This window comes from Aegilops tauschii, chromosome 4, assembly GCF_002575655.3.
Source record: "Aegilops tauschii subsp. strangulata cultivar AL8/78 chromosome 4, Aet v6.0, whole genome shotgun sequence".
In the NCBI taxonomy this organism is placed as follows: Eukaryota; Viridiplantae; Streptophyta; class Magnoliopsida; order Poales; family Poaceae; genus Aegilops; species Aegilops tauschii.
The window spans coordinates 508,761,253-508,784,533 of NC_053038.3; the positions used below are offsets into that span (position 1 = coordinate 508,761,253).

The following is a 23,281-nucleotide window of genomic DNA, read 5'->3' on the forward strand; positions in this document are numbered from 1 at the left end:
GACTTAGTCTTGATCAACCTTGACTCTTTCTAACTCTCTTCATTTGGATGATGTCTTGAAGGTAAACATGAATGATCACACATTCTTCTTCTTCAAGACATGCTTGCAATAAGCTCAACTCTCACATGACCAATGTTTGGATAATTCCTTAATAACACCTTGGTCACCACATAAACTCCTTGAAACCAACACATGGACTTCAAGAAGTGCCTATGGACAAATCCTTCAAATATAACTCAAGGCAACCATTAGTCCATAGAGATTGTCATCAATTACCAAAACCAAACATGGGGGCACCGCATGTTCTTTCAACCGCGATAAGCGCTGAACAATTGGGATTAATGGCGCGACACGCGCCCCACTACTCCTGCAGTTGCCACTTATGTAGACGTTGGTGTTAAACTCCAGGCACCCTCACCATAATTGTAGTGAAGGCCTGTCTCTAGGAGACCCGACAATGATCGTAGCTAGGTTCCCCATGAGAACCTTCCTTGTCCGAGGAGCCGGTGCCATCCCCAAGAACTTGAAGGACTCATGGGCAACTGTTGGCGGGATCACCCGGGGTAGGCCCATGACAAGGGTTCGGCCCAATATGACCAACGACGCAGTAGTTGTCAAGGGAATCACTCGGCTGAGCCAGTCCAATGAAGCCCATTCGGTGGAGCGTCGTGAACCTCATCCGAAAAATCACCATAGAGTCCATCTGACTGGACCAAGACATGGTCAATCAAGACAAACGCTACCTGCAGTGCCATCAAGGCGACTCTTATGGCGACATGGTAATGCCACTAGTAATTGCCGCCATTATGGCCGTTATCACATCATGGCTCTTAACAGCCCTTGTAACTCCACCTTCCCACCGTAGTATATAAGGTGAAAATGGTTCGAGACATAGACATAGTCAGTTAAGTCTACATGCTAGATAATTTCTTTGTAATCACTTGGCTCAAACAAGGGAAAAACATCCAAGTAGGAGGAATGTTATCACTAGAACAGGGGGGCCCATGCCTGAGTAAAACTCCACTGTGTTAATTCCTGTTCCTATATCTTCCACATGTGCCTTGCCTCATCAAAATCCCCAAATCATGAGTATTGTCGCGAAATTCCTGCAACAATCTACAATACCAAGTTTTCTTTATTAGATTCATTATGAAATATATTTTACATTTTATATATTTGATATCATAGATATTAGCACGTTTTCTACGCACATAGTCAAACTTTAACTTGTTTGCCTCAGGACAATCCTAGAACTCAATTATTTTGGAACGAAGGGGTCCCTCACTAGGCTCTCTACACTTTATCTGTGTATGTATGCCATCTACTACCTCTGTCCTGGTTTATTGGTCCCTATCGTATTTTGTGTCAAATTTTGATCATAGATTTAACTAAAAAATATTAATGCATATCATAAAAAATAACATCATTGAAAACTATGTTCAAATAAGAATCCAACAATATAAGTTCTGGTGACATGCATTAACATTTTTTAGTTAATTTTTTGGTCGTGCGCTCCACGCCTCTGCCCAACCAATTAGTTCATAGTTGGGGTGAACTCATGAGTGCTTTGACCACATTCGATGGATTATTTAGCATTTAGATGTGACGGTAGTTGGCGTACTGAATTTGTGAGTTTACTGCTTATCTACCATGGTCCCAACACATGCTATAATATTTCATGAATGTTTGATTGATCATGACACATATCCACGCTTCTACTTATGTGTGGTCATTGCTTTGAGAAATGCTACTAGTGAACCTATGAACTTTGGTCCAATTTTCATACATAAGTGATTCTCCAACTTATGTTTACATGCATTTTCTTTTCTGCAATTAATTATCCCGAAAATACTAAAATACTTCCAACACATTGTACGATCATAAATTATTACAACTAGGAAAGCTAGTGAGATTGGAAACCTCGTTAGAACAGATGGGACCATAAATAGATTCTTAATTCATGTCTAAGTGTTTCTCGAATGAGGGTAGCGATGTTGCCTACGGATTTATAACTAGGTTTCTCAATTGTGGGGAAAGTTACCCATGCTACAAACCCTTGCATTCAGTGGCCTAAAACCTACATACCATGCGACAATCCTTGGAGTACCAGTTGTCGGATAATTAACAGTTGTATATTGCTCTATGCTTCATTAGTCTATTCATTGGCCAGTTTAGATGAAAGATATGTAAAGAAAGTGGTGTATTAGATGAAGTAGATCCCTATTTGTGAAGTACTGTTGGTGACAATGAGAGAGTGCAAAACTTAGTCGGATTTGCCTAAGTAAGGATAAAATATAGTTGAGTTGTTATCCCGATAATGACTTATGGATGATCCTATTACAATGCGCTATTTTATTACTTAATATGTGAGGTGAATTCACTCTTTTCTTACCAAGAAATTCTTGGGTAATCAACTCCCATTCTACAAACAGTCAAATATAAACCTTGTCGGTCTTCTTTCCTCGTGGACAGGAAACACACCAGCGGTATGCGTTGGGTGATTCCATTGTGCCTTTTGCAGTTGACCGGAATATCACTTTGTTTCGCGTGGCCAACAAGCAAGAGTAAGGGTTTTCGACACCTTCGGTGGAGTATTAACCAATAGATGCAATGGTAGGTTGTCTAATGGTAATGGAATTATGGATACATTGCCTATATGACGTGATCCCAACATAAGCTATGTTGTGTCATGAATTTTTGATTGATCATTACACATAGATAGACTTATATTTATATTTTACCGCTGCTATGAGAGATTTTGTACTAGTGAACAACCTATGACCCTGATCCATTTCTACCGTAAGAAAATTCTCCAACCACCTACGAAAGCCATGCATGCATGCATGCATGTAACGTGTTTGTAGTGAGAGCGGAGAGAGGGTGCGCAACCCATGTGGATGGGCCAGTGGAGGACCAACGAGAGAAAGGAATCAAAAATACGGCCGGTGTGTCGGCTAGCTCCATGCGCTGTCATTTGCTAGCTCTTGGCTCGCTGCGCCAGCTGAGCCCTTCCAAATCACTTTGGCACTCGTACTACTCGTAGATAGATCCATTGGCGCACGCACAAAACGAGGAAACTTTTCTGCTAAATGGCAATAATTTGTGCCAAATGGTCCGTGACCAAGAAAATGAATTATTAGGTGAGATCTGGAAGGATGAGGTTGGTCTCGTGGATTCATAGAACCTGTACAGGAAAGGATGAGGTTCTCGTTTTCTCGCACGTGAGTTGCATGTATACGTTAAGCGGCAGCACGGCTGCAGTATATATAGCTACTATGCACAACGTAGATAGTCACACAACACAAACACACACACACACACAGTTGAAGAGATGTTTCCAGTGACGGGTTCGCCGAAATGCGTTGCTTTCCGATCAAAGCATACCCGCAAGTACCTTGGTAGCGTGCATGTAGGGAGCGAGGAGAGCGCCGTCGGCGGAGGCAGGTTCTTCGAGGAGCTGAGCGACGGCGCCGACGACGTCGATGTCCTTGCAAGCCCGTACACTAGATTCTACCTGGAGCCATCCAAGGAGCACGACGGGCTCCTGCACGTCAGGTGCTGCCACAACAACAAGTACTGGGTGGCCAAACATGGCGGTGAAGGCAGCGGCCACTGGATCATTGGCATCGTCAATGAACCGAACGACGACCTGTCCAAGCCGTCATGCACGCTTTTTGAGCCCGTCCCTCTCACGGACGGGGACAATAATCTATCCATCAGGTACGTATTGTATCGTCTATCTATACCAGTATCTACATAGTAGTATTAATTTACAAATCACTCTATGTCTACTCCGTCTGTAGTGCTGAAGCTAGCATTATTATTTTTATTATTAATAATATTGTCCTGGAAGAAGCCTCCACGTAGAATCAATTAATAACTAGTGTCATGGAGGAAAAACAAAAAGAAAAAAAGATCAACAACAATAGCTGCTTGTTTTAATAGTCCTGATTATAAAAGGTCGGCAATGCATGCTTGCAGGTTCTTCCGTCCCCAGCAGACAACCAGCTCTGAATCTGAGATGGTCATGGAAAAGGAGACAGCAGAAGAAGCCTACTTGCGTCTGGGAACCGGAGGGCATGAAAAAACAGTTGATCAAGTGAAATCTCTTCATGACTTCTCCGCCATTGATCTGTCGAAGCAATTGGTACTGCCCAAATATGTTGCTTTTAAAGGCGACAATGACATGTACCTCCGGGCAAGGATCATCCAGAAATACAATTACCTGGAATTCTCATCATCTGATATTGCAGATTCAACTGTGGTCAACACTATTTTCCCCAACTACGCTAATGGAAACGTGCGCATAAAATCTAACCACTTCAACAGGTTTTGGAGGCTCAGCCCCAACTGGATCTGGGCTGACTCCGCCGACAGCAGCAGCAGAGACCGTGACACACTCTTCAGGGTGGTCATGTTGCCTGACTACATCGGTCTCCAGAACCTGGGAAACTCCAGGTACTGCAAGAGGCTAACTGCCGACAGAAAGACAAGCTGCCTTAACGCCGCCGTCGATACCATCACACTGGAAGCAAGGTTACGGGTGGAAGAAGCCGTACTTTCACGAGAGATCTATGGCGTGGAGTTCAAGCTCTCCGAAGCTAGGATCTACGGCGAGAAGCCTATTACCTTTCCCAGCATGACTTCAACCAATGACACCAACGAACCACATGCCAAGACCCTGACCCTGAAATACGAGGAGACGCAGGCCAAGACCTGGAGCTCGACTGTTAGCCTCAAGATTGGTGTCACGGCCAAGTTAAGAGCTGGGATCCCAGTCATAGCAGAAGGGAAGGTTGAGGTATCCACTGAATTCAATTCAGAATACGAGTGGGGATCATCCGTTCATACAACGGCCTCACAAGAGGCCTCCTACCATGCTGTGGTGCCTCCGATGACCAAGGTGACAGTCAGAGCGGCTGTGACACAGGGTTCTGTTGACGTCCCGTTCTCCTACACTCAGAGGGACATTCTGACCACAGGAGAGGTTGTTACCTACAAGATGGATGATGGTCTGTTCACTGGTATGAACAACTATAATTTCCAATTTGAAGCCACACAAGAGCCCATTTGAAGTGACGATGCATGCATTAGTTAGCCGTATTAAATAAAGCCATCCCTGCCTTGGAGTGGCCCGGCTTTTCTGTGTGGTGATTTGATGGTGTGTTGTGACTTTCATTTTATTTTTTAGTTTGTGGGTTGTGTGCTCTTATATGTTTCCCTTTACCCACTATATACATTTCTATTTGATGACGACAGAATATTGTACCCCCTCCGTTTTGCTTTATTTGGCATAGTTATGCTAATTTAGAGCATCTTGTGGGTTGTAACTGTTATTTTATATTTTTTTACTATGTGGACTGTGTGTTGTTATATACTACACCAGTATTATTGTACCCCACCTCCCATTCCCTTTAACCAACATAGACTTCTCTATGTCATGATCAACATAGTATTGTACCCCCTCCGTTTTTGTTTTATCGGCATATCCATATATTCAACTATGCTAATTTAGAGAACCTCTAGCAGCTTGTGATACGGTTACGTATACACATTTTGGACGAGGATATGGCAAAACAGGCCTCCATCAGCTCATCTATTTATTTGTAAATACAGACACCCTCCATATTGTCTCGAACCACCACCACCATGTAGCAATATCCCCAGGGATGGAGAGTTGCAACCAACCAAAACAGAGAGAAGCTCGCCTTTTCAGGAGTTGTGAGTGCACCAATCTGATTTCCATAAGTACCACAAATCTTTATACAGATATGCGAGTAAAATTATAACAAAACAATATTAACCGTGAAGTTATTTTTTGTGTCAAATATGATGGTATCGTTTCCACGAAATATCTAACCAGTTTTTTCATAAGATAGTTGTCAATGATAGAGAAGTTTGACTTCACACACTTTCTAGGGATCATGCATTCTAGATTTGAGGTAACCCCACCTGAATATATTGCTCAAGGCTAGTATCTAGATGCAAAGAGGAGCTTAACTTCTGTAGGAGTTGGTGAGTGCACTTAATCTAGTTTCCGCAGAAGTATCGTTGAGTTACTAATCTTCATAAATGCTCATGTAGTGGACAGTTGATGCATACATTGGCCGATGTGAAGTATGGAAAGTATAAGATGATTGCAGCGGAACTAACATACAACAAAATATCGGTTAGTCCTTGCTACTTGTGAGCTGCGTTGGGATTTTCTCCGAAAAGGAGGGGAGATGCAGTACAGTAGAGATAAGTATTTCCCTCATTGAGAACCAATGTTTATCGAACCAATAGAAGAATCACGCAAAGTCTCGTGAACATCATCTGCACACACGAAAGCAAATACTTGCACCCAACACGGGCAAGAGGGTTGTCAATCCCCATGAACTCGTTACTTGCAAGGATCAAATCTTGTATAGGTAGATGGATAAATTGCCAAACGAAATAAAATAAAATAAAATTGCAGCAAAGGAATTTTGGTTTTTATAATATGATTAAAGTAGACCTGGGGGCCATAGTCTTCACTAGAGGCTTCTCTCTCGAACACATAGCATACAGTGGGTGAACCAATTACTGTTGTGCAATTGATAGTGAAGCGCATAGTTAATCATAACGATATTTAAGGCAATGATCATGTATATAGGCATGACGTCCGAGACAAGTAGACCGACTCCTGCCTGCATCTACTATAGCTCCACCAATCGACTGCTATCCAGCATGCATCTATGGTATTAAGTTCATGAAAAATGGAGTGACGCCTTAAGCAAGGTGACATGATGTGTAGACAATGTAAACCCAATCAATACCAATAAACCCCGTCGTTGTACCCTTAATGGCAGCAATACAAATATGTGTCTTGTCCCCTTCAGTCACTGGGATATAGAGCATCGCAAGATTGAACCCATCACAAAGCACCTCTCCCATTGAAGATAAATCTATCTAGTTGGCCACACCAAAACGGATAGATCGGGGAGAAATACAAAGCTACAAAAATCATGCATAGTAAAGTTCAGAAAAGACTCAATTACTTCTCATGAATATTCAGATCATAAACCCACAATTCATCTGATCCCAACAAACACACTGCAAAAGAAGATTACATCGGATAGAAATCCAAGAAGATCGAGGAGACCATTGTATTGAAGATCAAAGAGAGAGAAGAAGTCATCAAGGTAGAAGCTATGGACCCGTAGGTCTGTGGTGAACTACTCACACATCATCGAAAGGTAGCAAGGATGATGTAGAAGCCCTGCGTGATCGATTCCACTTCCGGCAGAGTACCGGAAAAGGCCTCCAGATGGGATCGCGAAAGAACAGAGGATTGCGGCGGCAAAAAAAGTGTTTCAGGTGGCTCTCTGTTGGTTTGGGAATATTTCTGAATTTATAGAAGTGGAATCAGATCAAGGGGTGCTACGGGGCCCCACAAGCTCGGGGCACGCGCCCTGTGAGCTTGTGGCCACCCGTAGCTCTTCTGGCCTCCTCCTGGACCTTCTAGCGTCCCTTCTGGTCTAGAAAAAATCATCGTAAAGTTTCATAACGTTTGGACTTCGTTTGATACTGATTTTCTGAAAAGCCAAAAACAAGCAAAAAACAGCAACTGGCACTGGGCACTAGGTTAATAGGTTACTCCCAAAAAATGATATAAATAGCATATAAAGGCACATAAAGCATCCAATATTGATAATATAATAGTGTGGAACAATAAAAAAATTATAGATACGTTGGAGACTGCTACTTGTGAGCTGCGTTGGGATTTCTTCGAAGAGGAGAGGATAACGCAGTACAGTAGAGACAAGTATTTGCCTCAGTTATGAAGCCAAGGTTATCAATCCAGTAGGAGAACCAAGCAACACTATGTAAACAAACCTGCACACAAACAACAAATAGTTACAATCCAATGCGTAGAGGGGTTGTCAATCACTCAACGGTTACGAGCAAGAGTAAATTGGATAGTTTTTGATAGATAGATCTGAAAAAAATACAAAATAAAATAAATAAAAGAAAATTTCAGCAAGGTATTTTTAGTTTTAATATATGATAAAAGATAGACCAGGGGGCCATTGTTTTCACTAGAGGCTTCTATCGAGAAAATAGCATACGGTGAGTAAACAAATTACTGTTGCGCAATTGATAGAAAAGAAAATAATTATGACGATATCCAAGGCAATGATCATACATAGGCATCACGTCCAAGATTAGTAGACCAAAACGATTCTGCATCAACTACTATTACTCCAAACATCGACCGCTATCCAGCATGCATCTAGTGTATTAAGTTCATGGAAAACAGAGTAATGCTTTAAGCAAGATGACATGATGTAGACAAGATAAACTCATGTATGAATAAACCCCATCTTTTTACCATTAATAGCAACCATACATACGTGCCATGTCCCTTTCTGTCATTAGGATTGAGCACCGCAAGATCGAACCCATTACAAAGCACCTCTTCCTATGGCAAGATAAATCAATCTAGTTGGCTAAACCAAACCAATAAAACAAAGAACAAATACGAGCCTATATTAATCATGCATAAAAGAGTTCAGAGAAAACCAAATAATATTCATGGATAGATCTGATCATAAACTCATGATTCATCGGATCCCAACAAACACATCGCAAAAAAGAATTACATTGGATAGAACTCCAAGAACATCAAGGAGAACATTGTATTGAAGAACATCAAGACAGAAGAAGCCACCTAGCTACAAACTACGGACCCGTAGGACTGTGGTAAACTACTCACGCATCATTGCAGGGCAACAACGATGATGTAGATCCCCCTCCGTGATCGAATCCCCCTCCGGCAGAGTGCTGGAAAAGGCCTCTAGATGGGATCTCGTGATTTTTTAACCTGCGGCGGCAAAAAAAGTATGGACTCCCCGGTAGGTTTTCTGATTTTAGAGTATTTATAAAGGCGGAGTTGAAACAGAGGCTTGTAGGCCCCACTATGTACCAGGAAGCGCCCCAGGCCCCTGACGCGCCTTGGTGCCGAGTGGGCCACTCCTTCGTGTCCTCGAAGCTTCCAGGGTCTCTTATTGCCAGAAAAAAATATCCAGAAAGTTTCGTGGCATTTGGACTTCGTTTGGTACTGATATCCTACAAAGTCAGAAAAAGCAAAAAAAAAAACAACTGGCACTGGGCACTAAGTTAATAGGTTAGTCCCAAAACGTGATTTAAAGTTGTTTGTAAATGTATATAAAACATGCAAGATTGATAATATAATAGCATGGAACAATAAAAAATTATAGATACGTTGGAGACGCATCAAGCATCCCCAAGCTCCACTGCCAGAGGAGCTACCGGCACCCCTGCTCAACGTGATCCTCGCCAAGGAGCCGCACGTGGTGGCCCCCAAAGGGACGAAACCCCTAAAGGGCAAGGCTAGTGCTCAAGCCCGGGAGACCTCGATCACCCGGCCCGAAGAGACCCACGCCTCCTCTGCCCATAACAGCAATGCGGAGGAGGGTGATGTTGAAGAGACCCCTCTCCCGAAAGGGAAGAGGTCGGTGTCAGTGGACGCCGAAGCCGGCATGCAGCCCGAGGGCTCAAAGAGATCGAGGAGTACCTCGGCCAGAGCCGCCGGCGAGTTGCTGGAGAGAGTCAAGCTCTCCGGCGACTCAGAATAAGACCTCCTCGCGCTGGGGAGGAAGAAAATGGCGCCTCGAGGCTAAGCCGTTGTCCTTATATCCTGTCTTTTTATGTGACAAGTTCTTTTGGCAAAGGTAAACTCATAAAGCGCCTTGTTTTAGGCAGTCCGCCAAGGGTGATCCCCAGCGGTTCCTTGAGCGGATTGCTATCCGCCAGCGGGACTCCAGAGCCCGTTGCTCCTCCCCAACACGTGATGGGCTAGGGGAGGCAACATCCACCCTGGCCCCTGAAGTCAATACGACTAGGGCCGAAGAGGTGGCCATCATGCCCGAGGTCAACACCTCGGCCCAACAAGACACGGGGGAGAAGCACCCTGAGGTCATTCCAGAGGGGCTGGGCCAGTCATCGGCCCAGCCGATATCTGCTTTAGCTTCGCCACTGATGTGTACTACGCAACTTTATTCTTGTAGACATGTGTTGCGCCTCCAAGTGCAGAGTTTTGTAGGACAGTAGCAATTTTCCTCAAGTTGATGACCTAAGGTTTATCAATTGGTGAGAGGTGTAGGATGAAGATGGTCTCTCTCAAATGACCCTGCAACCAAATACAAGAAATCTCTTGTGTCCCCAACACACCCAATACAATGGCAAATTGTATAGGTGCACTAGTTCGGCGAAGAGATGGTGATAAAGTGTAATATGGATGGTAGAAATATATTTTTATAATCTGAATAAATAAAAACAGCAAGGTAGGAAATATTAAACGGGCACAAAAACGGTGTTGCTATGCTTGAAAACAAGGCCTAGGGTCCGTACTTTCGCTAGTGCAATCTCTCAACAGTGCTAACATAGTTGGATCATATAACCATCCCTCAAAGTGCAATAAAGAATCACTCGCGAGTTCCTAATAGCGGAGAACAAAAGATAGGAATTGTTTGTAGGGTACGAAACCACCTCAAAGCTATTCTTTTCGTTTGATCGATTCAAGAGTTTGTACTAAAATAACACAAAGCTATTTTTTCCGTTCGATCTATCCTAGAGTTCATACTAAAATAACATCAAAGGAAATTCATATTCATAATACTCAATCCACACAAAGAACTAGAAAGAGACCCCAAAGTTTCTATTGGAGAAAAGATAATAAAAACGTGCATCAACCCTATGCATAGATTTCCCCAACGTCACCTCGGGAATCCGCAAGTTGAGTTCCATAACATATATCAAGTGAATCAATACAATACCCCATTGTCACCTCATGTAAGCAGACCGCAAGACATACATCAGGTGTTCTCATATCTGAATATTCAATCCGACAAGACAAAAATTCAAAGGGTAAAGATTCAATTCATCACAACAAGAGTATAGATGGGAGAAACATCATATGATCCATCTATATTAACAAAGCCCATGATATAGATCACGAGAGAGAAAGAGAGAGAGAGAGATTAAACACATGGCTACCGGTACAAACCCTTAGCCCGAGGGTGGACTACTCCCTCCTCATCGTGGTGGCCGCCGGGATGATGAAGATGGCCACCGGTGATGATTCCCCCCTCCCGTAGGGTGCCGGAACGGGGTCTAGATTGGTTTTCACGGATACAGAGTCTTGCGGCGGTGGAACTTCTGATGTAGGTTAACCCCGATGGGTTTCGGAATATTTGGGAATTTATAGTGCAAAGAAGGGGTGCGGGAGGCCGCCGAGGTGGGCACAACCCACCTGGGCGTGCCAGGGGGCCCTGGCGCGCCCTGGTGGGTTGTGCCCCCCTCGGGGCACCCCCAGGTGCTGCTCTGGCCCAATGGATGTCTTCTGGTCCATAAAAAATCTCCGTGGAGTTTCGTTGCGTTTGGACTCCGTTTGGTATTGATTTCCTGCAATGTAAAAAACAAGCAAAAAACAGCAACTCGCACTGGGCATTGGGTCAATAGGTTAGTCCCAAAAAATGATATAAAGTTGCTACAAAATGATTTTAAAACACCCAAGAATGATAAAATAACAGCATGAATACTTCATAAATTATAGATACGTTGGAGATGTATCAGCATCCCCAAGCTTAATTCCTACCCGTCCTCAAGTAGGTAAATGATAAAAGAAATAATTTATGAAGTGTGAATGCTAGCAAAGTGCACAAGTTTGATCAATGACAATTTCAATCACTTTTCCTAGCATCATAACAACAATTCTTTCTTATAAAACTTCTCATGTTATAGTGGCAACCAATTCACATGTTAAGGGTCAAACAATGAACTCTCTTGAAACTTAACAACCTATGTTCTTAGTCACCAAGCAATTGCAATTCAACTTATTCAACAGAGTTTAAGTAAGAGCTCCACATACTCAACTATCATATAGTCTTCTATGATGTCTAACACTCACCGCGTACACATGAGCAAAACGTTTCAACTAGACACATACAAAGATAGGGGCTTATTGTTTTGCCTCCCAACGTATTCACCTCAAGGGTGATGTCAACAATAATAACTCATGCTACCCATATTCAACTGGACATATGTGTCTAGATCTTTCCTCACCACATGATGCTTGCAAAAGGAGAAAAATAAAAAGGAATAGAGAGAAAACTTTGACTCTTTGCATAAAAGTAAATACATAAAAGTAAAAGATAGGCCCTTCGCAGAGGGAAGCAGAGGTTGCCATGCAGTTATTTGTTTGTATGCTCAGCCCCTTAGTGCAAAAGAATGTCACATTATATTGCCCCTTATGATAGCAACCTTTATTATGCAGTCTGTCACTTTTATTCTTGGTCATGACAGGTTCGTACAATGCTCAATTTTCTCTTACACTAAATGATCTCACACTTTTAGAAGCAATTTTTATTGCCTTATTGCACCGATGACAACTTACTTGAAGAATCTTATTCAATCCTTAGGTAGGTATGGTGGACTCTTGAAGATAAGATTTGGGTTTAAGGGTTTTTGGATGCACAAGTAGTATCTCTACTTGGTGCGGAATTTTTGGCTAGCAAATATGGGGGGCAAGCACCACATGTTGAAGGATCTATGACAGCATGACTTCTATGTGAATATGAGCAAACATAAATCATTACGTTGTCTTCCTTGTCCAACGTCAACAATTTTGGCATATAATATTTTGATGGGGACTCACAATCACAAAAGATTTCCATGATAGTGTATTTGCATGTGAAAGTTCTCTTCCTTATACTAATTATTCATGAATTGCTTGTATGACCAAAATTGTTATTGTCAAGCCTCAAAAGATTTCACTTTCTAAACCCACTGTGAAGCTACCACTAGGCATGATATGATTTCAACTTCATGATATTCAATTTATTCAACAATTTACTCAAAGGATATAAGTGAAGCACAAGAGCAATTCCATTGAAAAGAGCTTCGTTGACGGGATGTGAATGCCGCTTACTTAGCATCCATGGCAACTATTTGAGGACTCTATTTTATTTAGAAAACTTTCAGATCTAATTACTTTATTAAAACAGCAAGCAAAAAAAGTAAAATGACATTCCAAGAATAGCACACATCATGTGAAGAAGCAAAACCTTAGGCTCAACCGATACTAACCGATGATTGTTGAAGGAAAAAGGTGGGATGCCTACCGGGGCATCCCCAAGCTTACATGCTTGAGACTTCTTGAATATTATCTTAGGATGCCTTGGGCATCCCCAATCTTGAGATTTTGTGTCTCCTTAATTCCTTTTATATCACGGTTTCCCTAAATCTTAAAAACTTCATCCACAGAAAACTCGACAAGAACTCGTGAGATAAGTTAGTATAAACCAATGCTAAAACTTTACCATTCTCTACTGTAGCAAATCACTAAAATTATTATTCAACATTGCATACTAAATGCCTCTGCATATTTAATACTCGTATCCTCAAATAGATCCATTAAACAAGCAAGCATATGCAAACAATGCAAACATAACAGCAATCTGCCAAAAAAGTACAGTCTGTAAAGAATGCAAGAGTATCAATACTTATTCAACTCCAAACATTATGAAATTCTACCACACTGTAGAAAATTTATCAGAGCTTATTATTCAAAAAGTTTCAACATTTTATCACATTCTGACTTTCCTCGGGAATTTTTGCAACATCGATAAACTTCCTGTTTTCAAACAGCAACATGTAGACTTGTAAAATAAGCATACCAAAGGCTATCAATGCTACTTTTATTGAAATAAAAGATGCAAAACATTATTCTAAATAACAGCAAGCAAATCCTAGCAAAATAAAATGACACTCCAAGTAAAATTCATATCATGTGACAAAATAAAATGCTCCAAGTGAGGTTACCGATAATGTTGGAGACGAAAGAGGGGATGCCTTCCGGGGCATCCCCAAGCTTACTTGCTTGGATCTTCCTTGGATATTAACTTGGGGTGCCTTGGGCATCCCCAAGCTTATGGTCTTGTCACTCCTTATTCTCCTCATTTCGGTATCTCACCCAAAACTTGAAAACTACAATCACACAAAACTTAACGGAACTTTGTGAGATAGGTTAGTATGATAAAGAGCAAACCATTTCACTTTTGGTACTGTCAAAGACAAGATTCGTAATTGTTCTCACACAATTCCTACTGTATCGTATCATGTCCACAATTTATATTGAGCAATATAAGCCATAGAAACTAGGAAACAAGCAAACTATGCATTGAAAACAGAATCTGTCAAAAACAGAACAGACTGTAATGATCTGGATAACTACCATACTTCTGCTACTCAAACAATTATGAAAAAATTAGGACCACGTGAGCAATTTGTATATTAAACTTCTTTAAAAAGAATCAACTCAAAAGAACTCTTATGTTAAAAATGAGACTTATTTTCATCAGCGCAAAAGTTTCTGTTTTTCAGCAAGAACAAATCAACTATCACCCAACATGATCCCAAAGGCTTTACTTGGAACTTTATTGAAACAAAAGCAAAAAAGTGATCAATACAGTAGCATAATCATGTGAACACACAAAAATAGTAGGTAAAAGTGTTGGGTTGTCTCCCAACGAGCGCTTTACTTTAATGCCTTTTAAGCTAGGCATGATGATTTCAATGATGCTCGCATAAAAGATAAGAATTGAAACATAAAGAGAGCATCATGAAGCATATGACTAGCACATTTAGGTCTAACCCACTTCCTATGCATAGGGATTTTGTGAGCAAACAACTTATGGGAACAAGAATCAACTAGCATAGGAAGGCAAAACAAGTGCAACTTCAAAACAATCAACACATAGAGAAGAAACTTGATATTATTGAGATAAGTAAGAGCATGGGTTCCTTCCTCATAATAATTTTCAGAAACATAATGAATGGATTGAACAATATAACTGTCACACACATCACTCTTTTCATGATGCACAAGCATAGAAGATTTATCACTCTTTATGGCATACATGTCATCATAATAATCATCATAGATAGCAACTTCATTGTCATAATCAATTGAAACCTCTTCCAAAATAGTGGATGTATCACTAAATAAAGTCATGTTTCTGCAAATCCACTTTCATAAATATTGTAATAAGATTCAACACCCTCCAAAATAGTGGGATCACTACTACCTGGAGTTGACAGTCTTCCAAACCCACTTTTATCAATGTAATCATCATAAATAGGAGGCATGCTATCATAATAGTAAATTTTCTTATCGAAAGTAGAAGGAATCAAAGGATCATATTCATTAAGCAAAGCATCCCCAAGCTTAGGAAAAGCATTATTTCTAGCAAATAAATCTTCAAACATATCATACTCATTAAATATAGCATCCCCAAGCTTGCGGTTTTGCATATCATCACAATCATTCTTATCAATAGCATGAATGTCACCAATAGTATAGCAAACATTATTATCATATTCTTCCAAGCACGTGCTAAAAAGATTTTCAAGATCATAAGGAATATCATTGTCTTCCCAATCATAATTGTTACAAAAAGTAATAGGTATTACAAAATCATACTCAATATCATCATCCTCCATCAACATATTTGATTCACTTTCATGAGGCACAATGGTGATAGGAGCAATATTATTTGGGAGAGATACCTTTTTACCTTTGTTGTTTCTTCTTTTCTTCTTCTTCACCACATCATGTGTGGGTTTAATTAATTTTTTCAAGCTTCTTGTTGAAGAGATTGATTGTATAGGAAGCTCCTCCTCGTTACCTGATTCATCATAATAAACACTAGGAGGGTATTCGGAAACATTTTCCCTTTCATTAGTACTTTCTTCATATTCTACTTGTTTTCTTATCTTTAGGTAGTTGGCAATATAAGGATTCTCAGTGCAATTTACCGCACAAAACATATAAATTTCTTCTAGATCAAAATCAAGAAATCTCTCGAGATTAAATTTTGGAATACCCTTAGTTATACGTTTCATTTCTTCATACCCAAAAAGAAGACTAAGCTCTTTATGATGCTCAAGGGTAATCAAGTTATCACAATTTTTGGACACGATTTGATCGTGAAAGAATTTGAATTGGAGATTTAAATGACCATGTTCATTGCAAAGTTCACAAGGATGGCGAAAAAATTAAATCTTTCAGCACAATCATCTAGCCTCTCTTGCAAAATCATCTAGCCTCTCTTGCAAAATTTTCGCTTCTAAGTATTTATGCTTCTTACAAAATCTATCTTCCCTTTTTGGGGTGCAATTGCACTCACAATTCACTCCACAAAAAGTGACATTCTTATAAGAAACATTTTTTTCATGACTAACAACATTGCAATCATGCTCATCATTCAAATACTTTGTGCCAAGCATTTTATTGACTTCCTCTTCTAACAATTGAGCATAATTTTCCGAGCCATCATATTCAAGAAAGATATTATAAAGATGATCAATAATATGATGCAATCTCAATTCCATTTTTTGTAGTGTTTTTTATAAACCAAACTAGTGATAAAACAAGAAACTAAAACATTCAATTGCAAGATCTAAAGATATACCTTCAAGCACTCACCTCCCCAGCAACGATGCCAGAAAAGAGCTTGATGTCTACTACCCAACTTTATTCTTGTAGACACGTGTTGGGCCTCCAAGCGCAGAGTTTTGTAGGACAGTAGCAATTTTCTCTCAAGTGGATGACCTAAGGTTTATCAATCCGTGAGAGGTGTAGGATGAAGATGGTCTCTCTCAAACGACCCTGCAACCAAATACAAGAAATCTCTTGTGTCCCCAACACAACCAATACAATGGCAAATTGTATAGGTGCACTAGTTCGGCGAAGAGATGGTGATAAAAGTGTAATATGGATGGTAGAAATATATCTTCATAATCTGAATAAATAAAAACAGCAAGGTAGAAAAAATTAAACGGGCACAAAAACAGTGTTGCAATGCTTGAAAGCAAGGCCTAGGGTCCGTACTTTCGCTAGTGCAATCTGTCAACAGTGCTAACATAGTTGGATCATATAACCATCCCTCAAAGTGCAATAAAGAATCACTCCCGAGTTCCTAATAGCGGAGAACAAAAGATAGGAATTGTTTGTAGGGTACGAAACAACCTCAAAGCTATTCTTTTTGTTCGATCTATTCAAGAGTTCGTACTAAAATAACACAAAGCTATTTTTCCGTTCGATCTATCCTAGAGTTCGTACTAAAATAACACCAAAGCAAATTCATATTCATAATACTCAATCCACACAAAGAACTACAAAGAGACCCCAAAGTTTCTATCGGAGAAAAGATAATAAAAACGTGCATCAACCCCTATGCATAGATTACCCAACGTCACCTCGGGAATCCGCAAGTTGAGTGCCATAACATATATCAAGTGAATCAATATGCTACCCCATTGTCACCTCAAGTAATCATACCGCAAGACATACATCATGTGTTCTCATATCTGAATATTCAATCTGACAAGACAAAACTTCGAAGGGTAAAGATTCAATTCATCACAACAAGAGTATAGAGGGGAGAAACATCATATGATCCATCTATGTTAACAAAGCCCATGATATAGATCACGAGAGAGAGAGAGAGATTAAACACATAGCTACTGGTACAAACCCTCAGCCCCAAGGGTGGACTACTCCCTCCTCATCGTGGTGGCCACTGGGATGATGAAGATGGCCACCGGTGATGATTCCCCCCTCCGGCAGGGTGCCGGAACGGGGTCTAGATTGGTTTTCCTGGATACAGAGCATTGCGGCGGCGGAACTTCTAATCTAGGTTAACCCCGATGGGTTTCGGAATATTTGGGAATTTATAGTGCAAAGAAGGGGTGCGGGAGGCCACTGAAGTGGGCACAACCCGCTGCCCCCTGGCGTGCCCTGGTGGGTTGTGTTCCCCTCGGAGCACCCCCCAGGTGCTGCTCTGGCCCAATGGATGTCTTCTAGTCCATAAAAAATCTCCGTGGAGTTTCGTTGCGTTTGGACTCCGTTTGGTATTGATTTCATGCAATGTAAAAAACAAGCAAAAAAACAACAACTGGAACTGGGCACTGGGTCAATAGATTAGTCCCAAAAATGATATAAGGTTGCTATAAAATGATTGTAAAACACCCAAGAATGATAAAATAACAGCATGAATACTTCATAAATTATAGATATGTTGGAGACGTATCAGCCACCGCAGGTGGAGACCACTCAGGTCGGCACATCAGTGCCTGGGTCCGAGGTCGTCCCGCCACCCCCCCAACAACCCAGGACGGGCTGGCATTGGTTGGACCGAGGAGGTGGAGGAGATCCTGAAGGGATCCTCCCTTAAGGAAGAGCATCTTGCCATGATAGGCGCGGCGCTGCAAAGCTTCCGGCCTGCAGGGGCCGGCCTGCATGAGGTTTTCAAGAACCTCGTAACGAGCTTCAAGGTATGCTCCTATCCTTTAATTTGGTTGTTATTGAAGCTTTATGCATCTGTCGGAAGACATGTTATCACAACCTTCTAAATGACTTAGTGAGTGATTAGCCCCCGATCCCAAAGATGACTTCAAGAAACCGGCACCGGGGTTGTATAATTGAGTAGGAGCTTGTCATGCAGCCCCCAGGTCCTTGCTTAAAATAGTCGTCCTAGATTTTTAATGATTTGACTGTGGGCTTTGTAATAATTATTTATACTGGCAGGATTCGACCTCGGTTATGAACTCCATCTCCGAGGATATTGCAGAGATGAATCGGAAGCTCGAGAGGTCCCAGGAGGACCTCAACTTGGTGAACTAGATATTCGAGCAGTCTTAAGGTAAGCAAGTTGAACTTGCATGATACTTTGCATGAAAGAGTTATAATAAGCCTTAATAAGTTGAAAACTAAGGCCGTATTGTTTTAATGCCAGCATTGGCTGAGCTTGAGATGCTCAAGGCCGAGTGTCGGTGTCAAAACCGGCGGATCTCGGGTAGGGGGTCCCAAACTGTGCGTCTAAGGCGGATGGTAACAGGAGGCGGGGGACACAATGTTTACCCAGGTTCGGGCCCTCTCGATGGAGGTAATACCCTACTTCCTACTTGATTGATCTTGATGATATGAGTATTACAAGAGTTGATCTACCACGAGAACGTAGAGGCTAAACCCTAGAAGCTAGCCTATGGTATGATTGTTGTTGTCCTACGGACTAAACCCTCCGGTATATATAGACACCGGAGGGGGCTAGGGTTACACAGAGTCGGTTACAAGGGAGGAGATCTACATATCCGTATTGCCAAGCTTGCCTTCCACGCCAAGGAGAGTCCCATCCGGACACGGGACGAAGTCTTCAATCTTGTATCTTCATAGTCCAACAGTCCGGCCAAAGGATATAGTCTGGCTGTCCGAGGACCCCCTAATCCAGGACTCCCTTAGTAGCCCTGAACCAGGCTTCAATGACGATGAGTCCGGCGCGCAGATTGTCTTCGGATTGCAAGGCGGGTTCCTCCTCCGAATACTCCATAGAAGATTCTGAACACAAGGATAGTGTCCGGCTCTGCAAAACAAATTCCACATACCACCGTATAGAGAATAATATGTCCACAAATCTAATCTGCCGACGCGTTTTGCAGCATGACATCACACCACGGCCCGGTCATTATTCGAACCTTTTTCACAACCAGCCATAGCACGTATTGCGAGGCAGTTTCCTTGGCACGTCTTGTTGAAGCAGAGATCGTGTCCCCTTATCACGGGATTCTCATCAATACGGATGTGGGTAACCCAGCCGCGCCATCAATTACGGCGCTTGGGGAATAAGCGATTTAACCAGGTAGGTGGGGAGGCGCATAGCTTCTTCCGTCCTTATAAAGGGACAAGGATTCACCCTTTTCACCCATGCCTTCTTCCTCCTCGCTTATCCATTCTTGCGCGCTCGAGCTCCAGCACCCAAGTTCGCGTTTTTCTCCTCAAACCACTTCAAGCATGTCCGGAGCGGGAGGAAAGTGGATGGTCTCCTCCGTTACGGAGGAGAACATCACAAAGCTGCGAGGAGCCGGATACTTGGCCGCGGATATCGCGCACCGGCTTCCAGATGCGGGGCAGATCATCCCTACCCCAGAACCCCATGAGAGGGTGGTTTTCCTTACCCACTTCGTCCGCGGACTGGGTTTTCCCCTCCACCCGTTTGTCCGCGGGCTCATGTTCTACTACGGGCTGGACTTTCACGATCTAGCCCCGAATTTCATCCTCAACATCTCGGCGTTTATCGTCGTGTGCGAGGCCTTCCTCCGCATCCAGCCACATTTCGGTCTGTGGCTGAAGACCTTCAATGTTAAACCGAAGGTGGTGGTCGGCCAGCAAGCGGAGTGCGGAGGCGCCATGGTGGGAAAAATGCCCAACGTCACCTGGCTCGAAGGCTCCTATGTGGAGACCATAAAGGGATGGCAATCGGGGTGGTCCTACATCACCGAGCCGCGTGACACCAACTGGGTGGCGGCCCCCAAATTTCGATCCGGAATCCCCATGCGGCTCACCTCCTAGAAAGAGAAGGGCCTGTCCTGGGGTTCCCCGGTAGGGCTGACCGGACTCCAGACATGCATCAAAAACATGGTGAGCAAGAAAATCAAGCTCGTCAACGTGGTCCAAGTCATGCTCTTCTGCCGGATCCTCCCGTGTCAAAGACGGGCATTCACCTTGTGGGAGTTCGACCCGGCCGAGCACCAGACGCTGCGAGAGCTCTTCGACACGATGCACAAGAACGTCTGGAGGGTGCTGTTCAAGGGCGCCGAGGTACCACCTCCCCTTACCGAGGACCGCGGACTCAGCGCAAAGCGCCCTGCGAATCCGGTAAGTCTTTTATATCTTATAAGATGTTCATTTCCCCAGTATAACTACGCGCGGGATCTAAGCCCCCACGCCATTTAACAGGACTAGGAAGCGACAGCGGAGCGGATCGACTGTCCGGCCCCCCTGCCCGAAGATCCAGCGGATGCTCTCCTAACGGAGATGCTAGTTCCGGCACCTTATGAGGTGCCGGAGAAGAAGGCCAAGAAGAAAGCCACGGGGACCAGGAAGGGTCTCCGGCGCCAGGTTATATCGGACTCATCATCCGAAAGCACCGAGGCGCACTCCTCCCGCGAACACGAGGGGGGGGGAGAGGAAAGTTCTCCCCCCAGCCGGGGGAGACAGGAAAAGGAAGGCTGCTCCATCCGGGGCGGCCGAAGGGTCCAAGAAGGGAAGAACCCTCCTTCCGGACAACTCCACCACCGCCGCCTTTAGCGAAGAGGAGTGGTTGCCCAGGGACAAGCCCCTGGCGAAGTCGTAAGTATCCGGATAATATAATAATTCTTGGTATGTTTTATTGAACTGCTTCTCGTCACGCCGAACATGATTATGCAGTCCGTCCCGAGCCCATATCGACGTATCTTCATCGGATGGTTCTTTGGACCCGTCGGATCTGAACAGTGATTCACTTCCGACCGCCTCCTCCCCTCGCCCTACGGACAATGTCGAAGTGTTGTCTCAAAGGGCACCGAGCCGAGGGGAGGTAGTCCTGGAGGCGCCTTAAGGCGACCTTCCGGATGCTGGGCGCAAGGGGAGCGAGACTCCCATGGGCTCTGATGATGGGGGCAGCAAATTCGGCCCCCAGCCGAATACTGCGCCGGAACCTCTAGTGGTTCCGGACTTTGTTAGGCAACCCCTCGCTAAGAGGGGCAAGCCGCCTGTGGCAATGGCCTCTGTCCATCCAAAGGCATCGGACAACTTGCCGGAAGCGCTTCGCAGCGCTTCCATCGACGAAGAACACCACACTATCATGAGTGCGGTGGTCAAGAAGGTTCAGTCCGCCAAGAGCGGACTGACTGAAGCCTGGGCCAGCCTCCTAATAGGCTTTGAGGTAAGTAACCAGATTGTCAGAGAATGTTACCGCATAGACACTAGCCCCTGATGCTCTGTTTGGCGTTTGCGAAGAAAGGCCGAATAGAGGATCAAATAATAACCGCAGGAGTCTAACCGAAATATGTCTATGTGCATATGCAGGCTTCACTGCTAGCCGCTGCCGCGCGTACTGCGGAGGTCGCCGCACTGAAGCGGGACCTTGAGCGGTCCAAGGAAGAGCTCGGCCTTGCCAAAAGGCAGCTCTAAGAGAACAAAGGTAAGTTATACCCCGTCTCTATATTGATAAGAAAAAACAAGGGTGGTTGCTTAGATCATAGGATCGTCATGAATTTTGCCAGGGGCCACGACCGGAGTGGCGACCCTGAAGAAGGCGCTGTCCGAGGCCGAGGACAAGGCGGCCAAGGAGCGCATTGAGCGAGAAAAGCAAGAGGCCCGGGTGGGCGAGGTGCAGCAAGAGCTCCAAGCTCTCGTCAAAAAACACGAGTCCTTGGAGCTTGACTCTAAGACGCGAGAGTCCGAGCTTGCGAAGGCCCTCGAAAGCGCGCAACACGCCAAGGCCGAAGCCCAAAAGGCCCTCCAGGAAATTGAGGTAGTTAAGAAGATAGCGGCGGGTAAGGCATTCATTATGCAAAGCAAGCATGTGAAAGAAAATTTCCTTTTACTTACCCGAGTTCGGAGCTCTCCAGGAGCGTTCGCAGATCTGCCCCGCAGTGTGTCGGATGCCGCGGAGTTCTACCGGGCCGAGGAGGGGAGCTCGATGGAGAAGTTGTTCTGGTCTCAGTATACTGGGACTGAACACCCCATGCCATTGAGCGACCAGCTGAAGCAACTGGTCGAGCTCCACAAGGCAGCCGAACAGGCCATGAAGGGTCTTATAGTCCGGATGTGGCCTGGCGATCCCCTGCCCGATAGCTACTTCGGCCTGGTGAGGCGGCTTGTGAATGCCTGCCCACGTCTTGAAGTCATAAAGCGGTCCGTCTGCATCGAGGGTGCGCGCAGGCTTTTGCTCGGGCAAAGGTGCACTGGGCGAAGCTAGACGCCGAGAAGCTGGTGAAGGAGGGGCCGCCGGAAGGCAAGGAGCATCGCCACCCCGAAATGTATTATAACAGTGTCCTGAAGGGTTCTCGCCTTGTGACGGAGGAATGTACTAAGGATGTAATATTCGAATGAATGTACTCATGTGATCATGTAATATGAAACGAGTTCATTTGCGCTATGCAACGCTTGTGAATTTAAAATATTACCTTCTGTGCGGCCGTTTATAAAATCTGAGAGTTGGCCAGTCGTCGGCTTCTGCCCCCATGTAACTAGTACTGAGGTGTTCGGGATGAATCTGAGCACTCTTTATCCCAATTTTGGGTCCTTCGAGGGAGGTGTTCAGCGCAACGAACCAGGCAATCGGACTATAAGGCTTTATCACTCTCACTTAGCCATAGAAGTCTACAATTTTAAATTTTGGCGAAGCCCCTAGTA

The 23,281-nt window shown here is 43.7% G+C and overlaps 1 protein-coding gene across 1 annotated transcript; it reads left to right on the forward strand.

Moving 5' to 3' along the window:
• The first annotated feature begins 3,280 nt into the window (after positions 1 to 3,280).
• Positions 3,281 to 5,351, forward strand: LOC109782895 (uncharacterized). Its single transcript, XM_020341531.4, has 2 exons — positions 3,281 to 3,720; positions 3,982 to 5,351. The coding sequence occupies exons 1-2, from the start codon at positions 3,332 to 3,334 to the stop codon at positions 5,072 to 5,074; spliced, it is 1,482 nt and encodes a 493-aa protein (XP_020197120.1). The 5' UTR covers positions 3,281 to 3,331; the 3' UTR covers positions 5,075 to 5,351.
• The last annotated feature ends 17,930 nt before the right edge of the window (positions 5,352 to 23,281 follow it).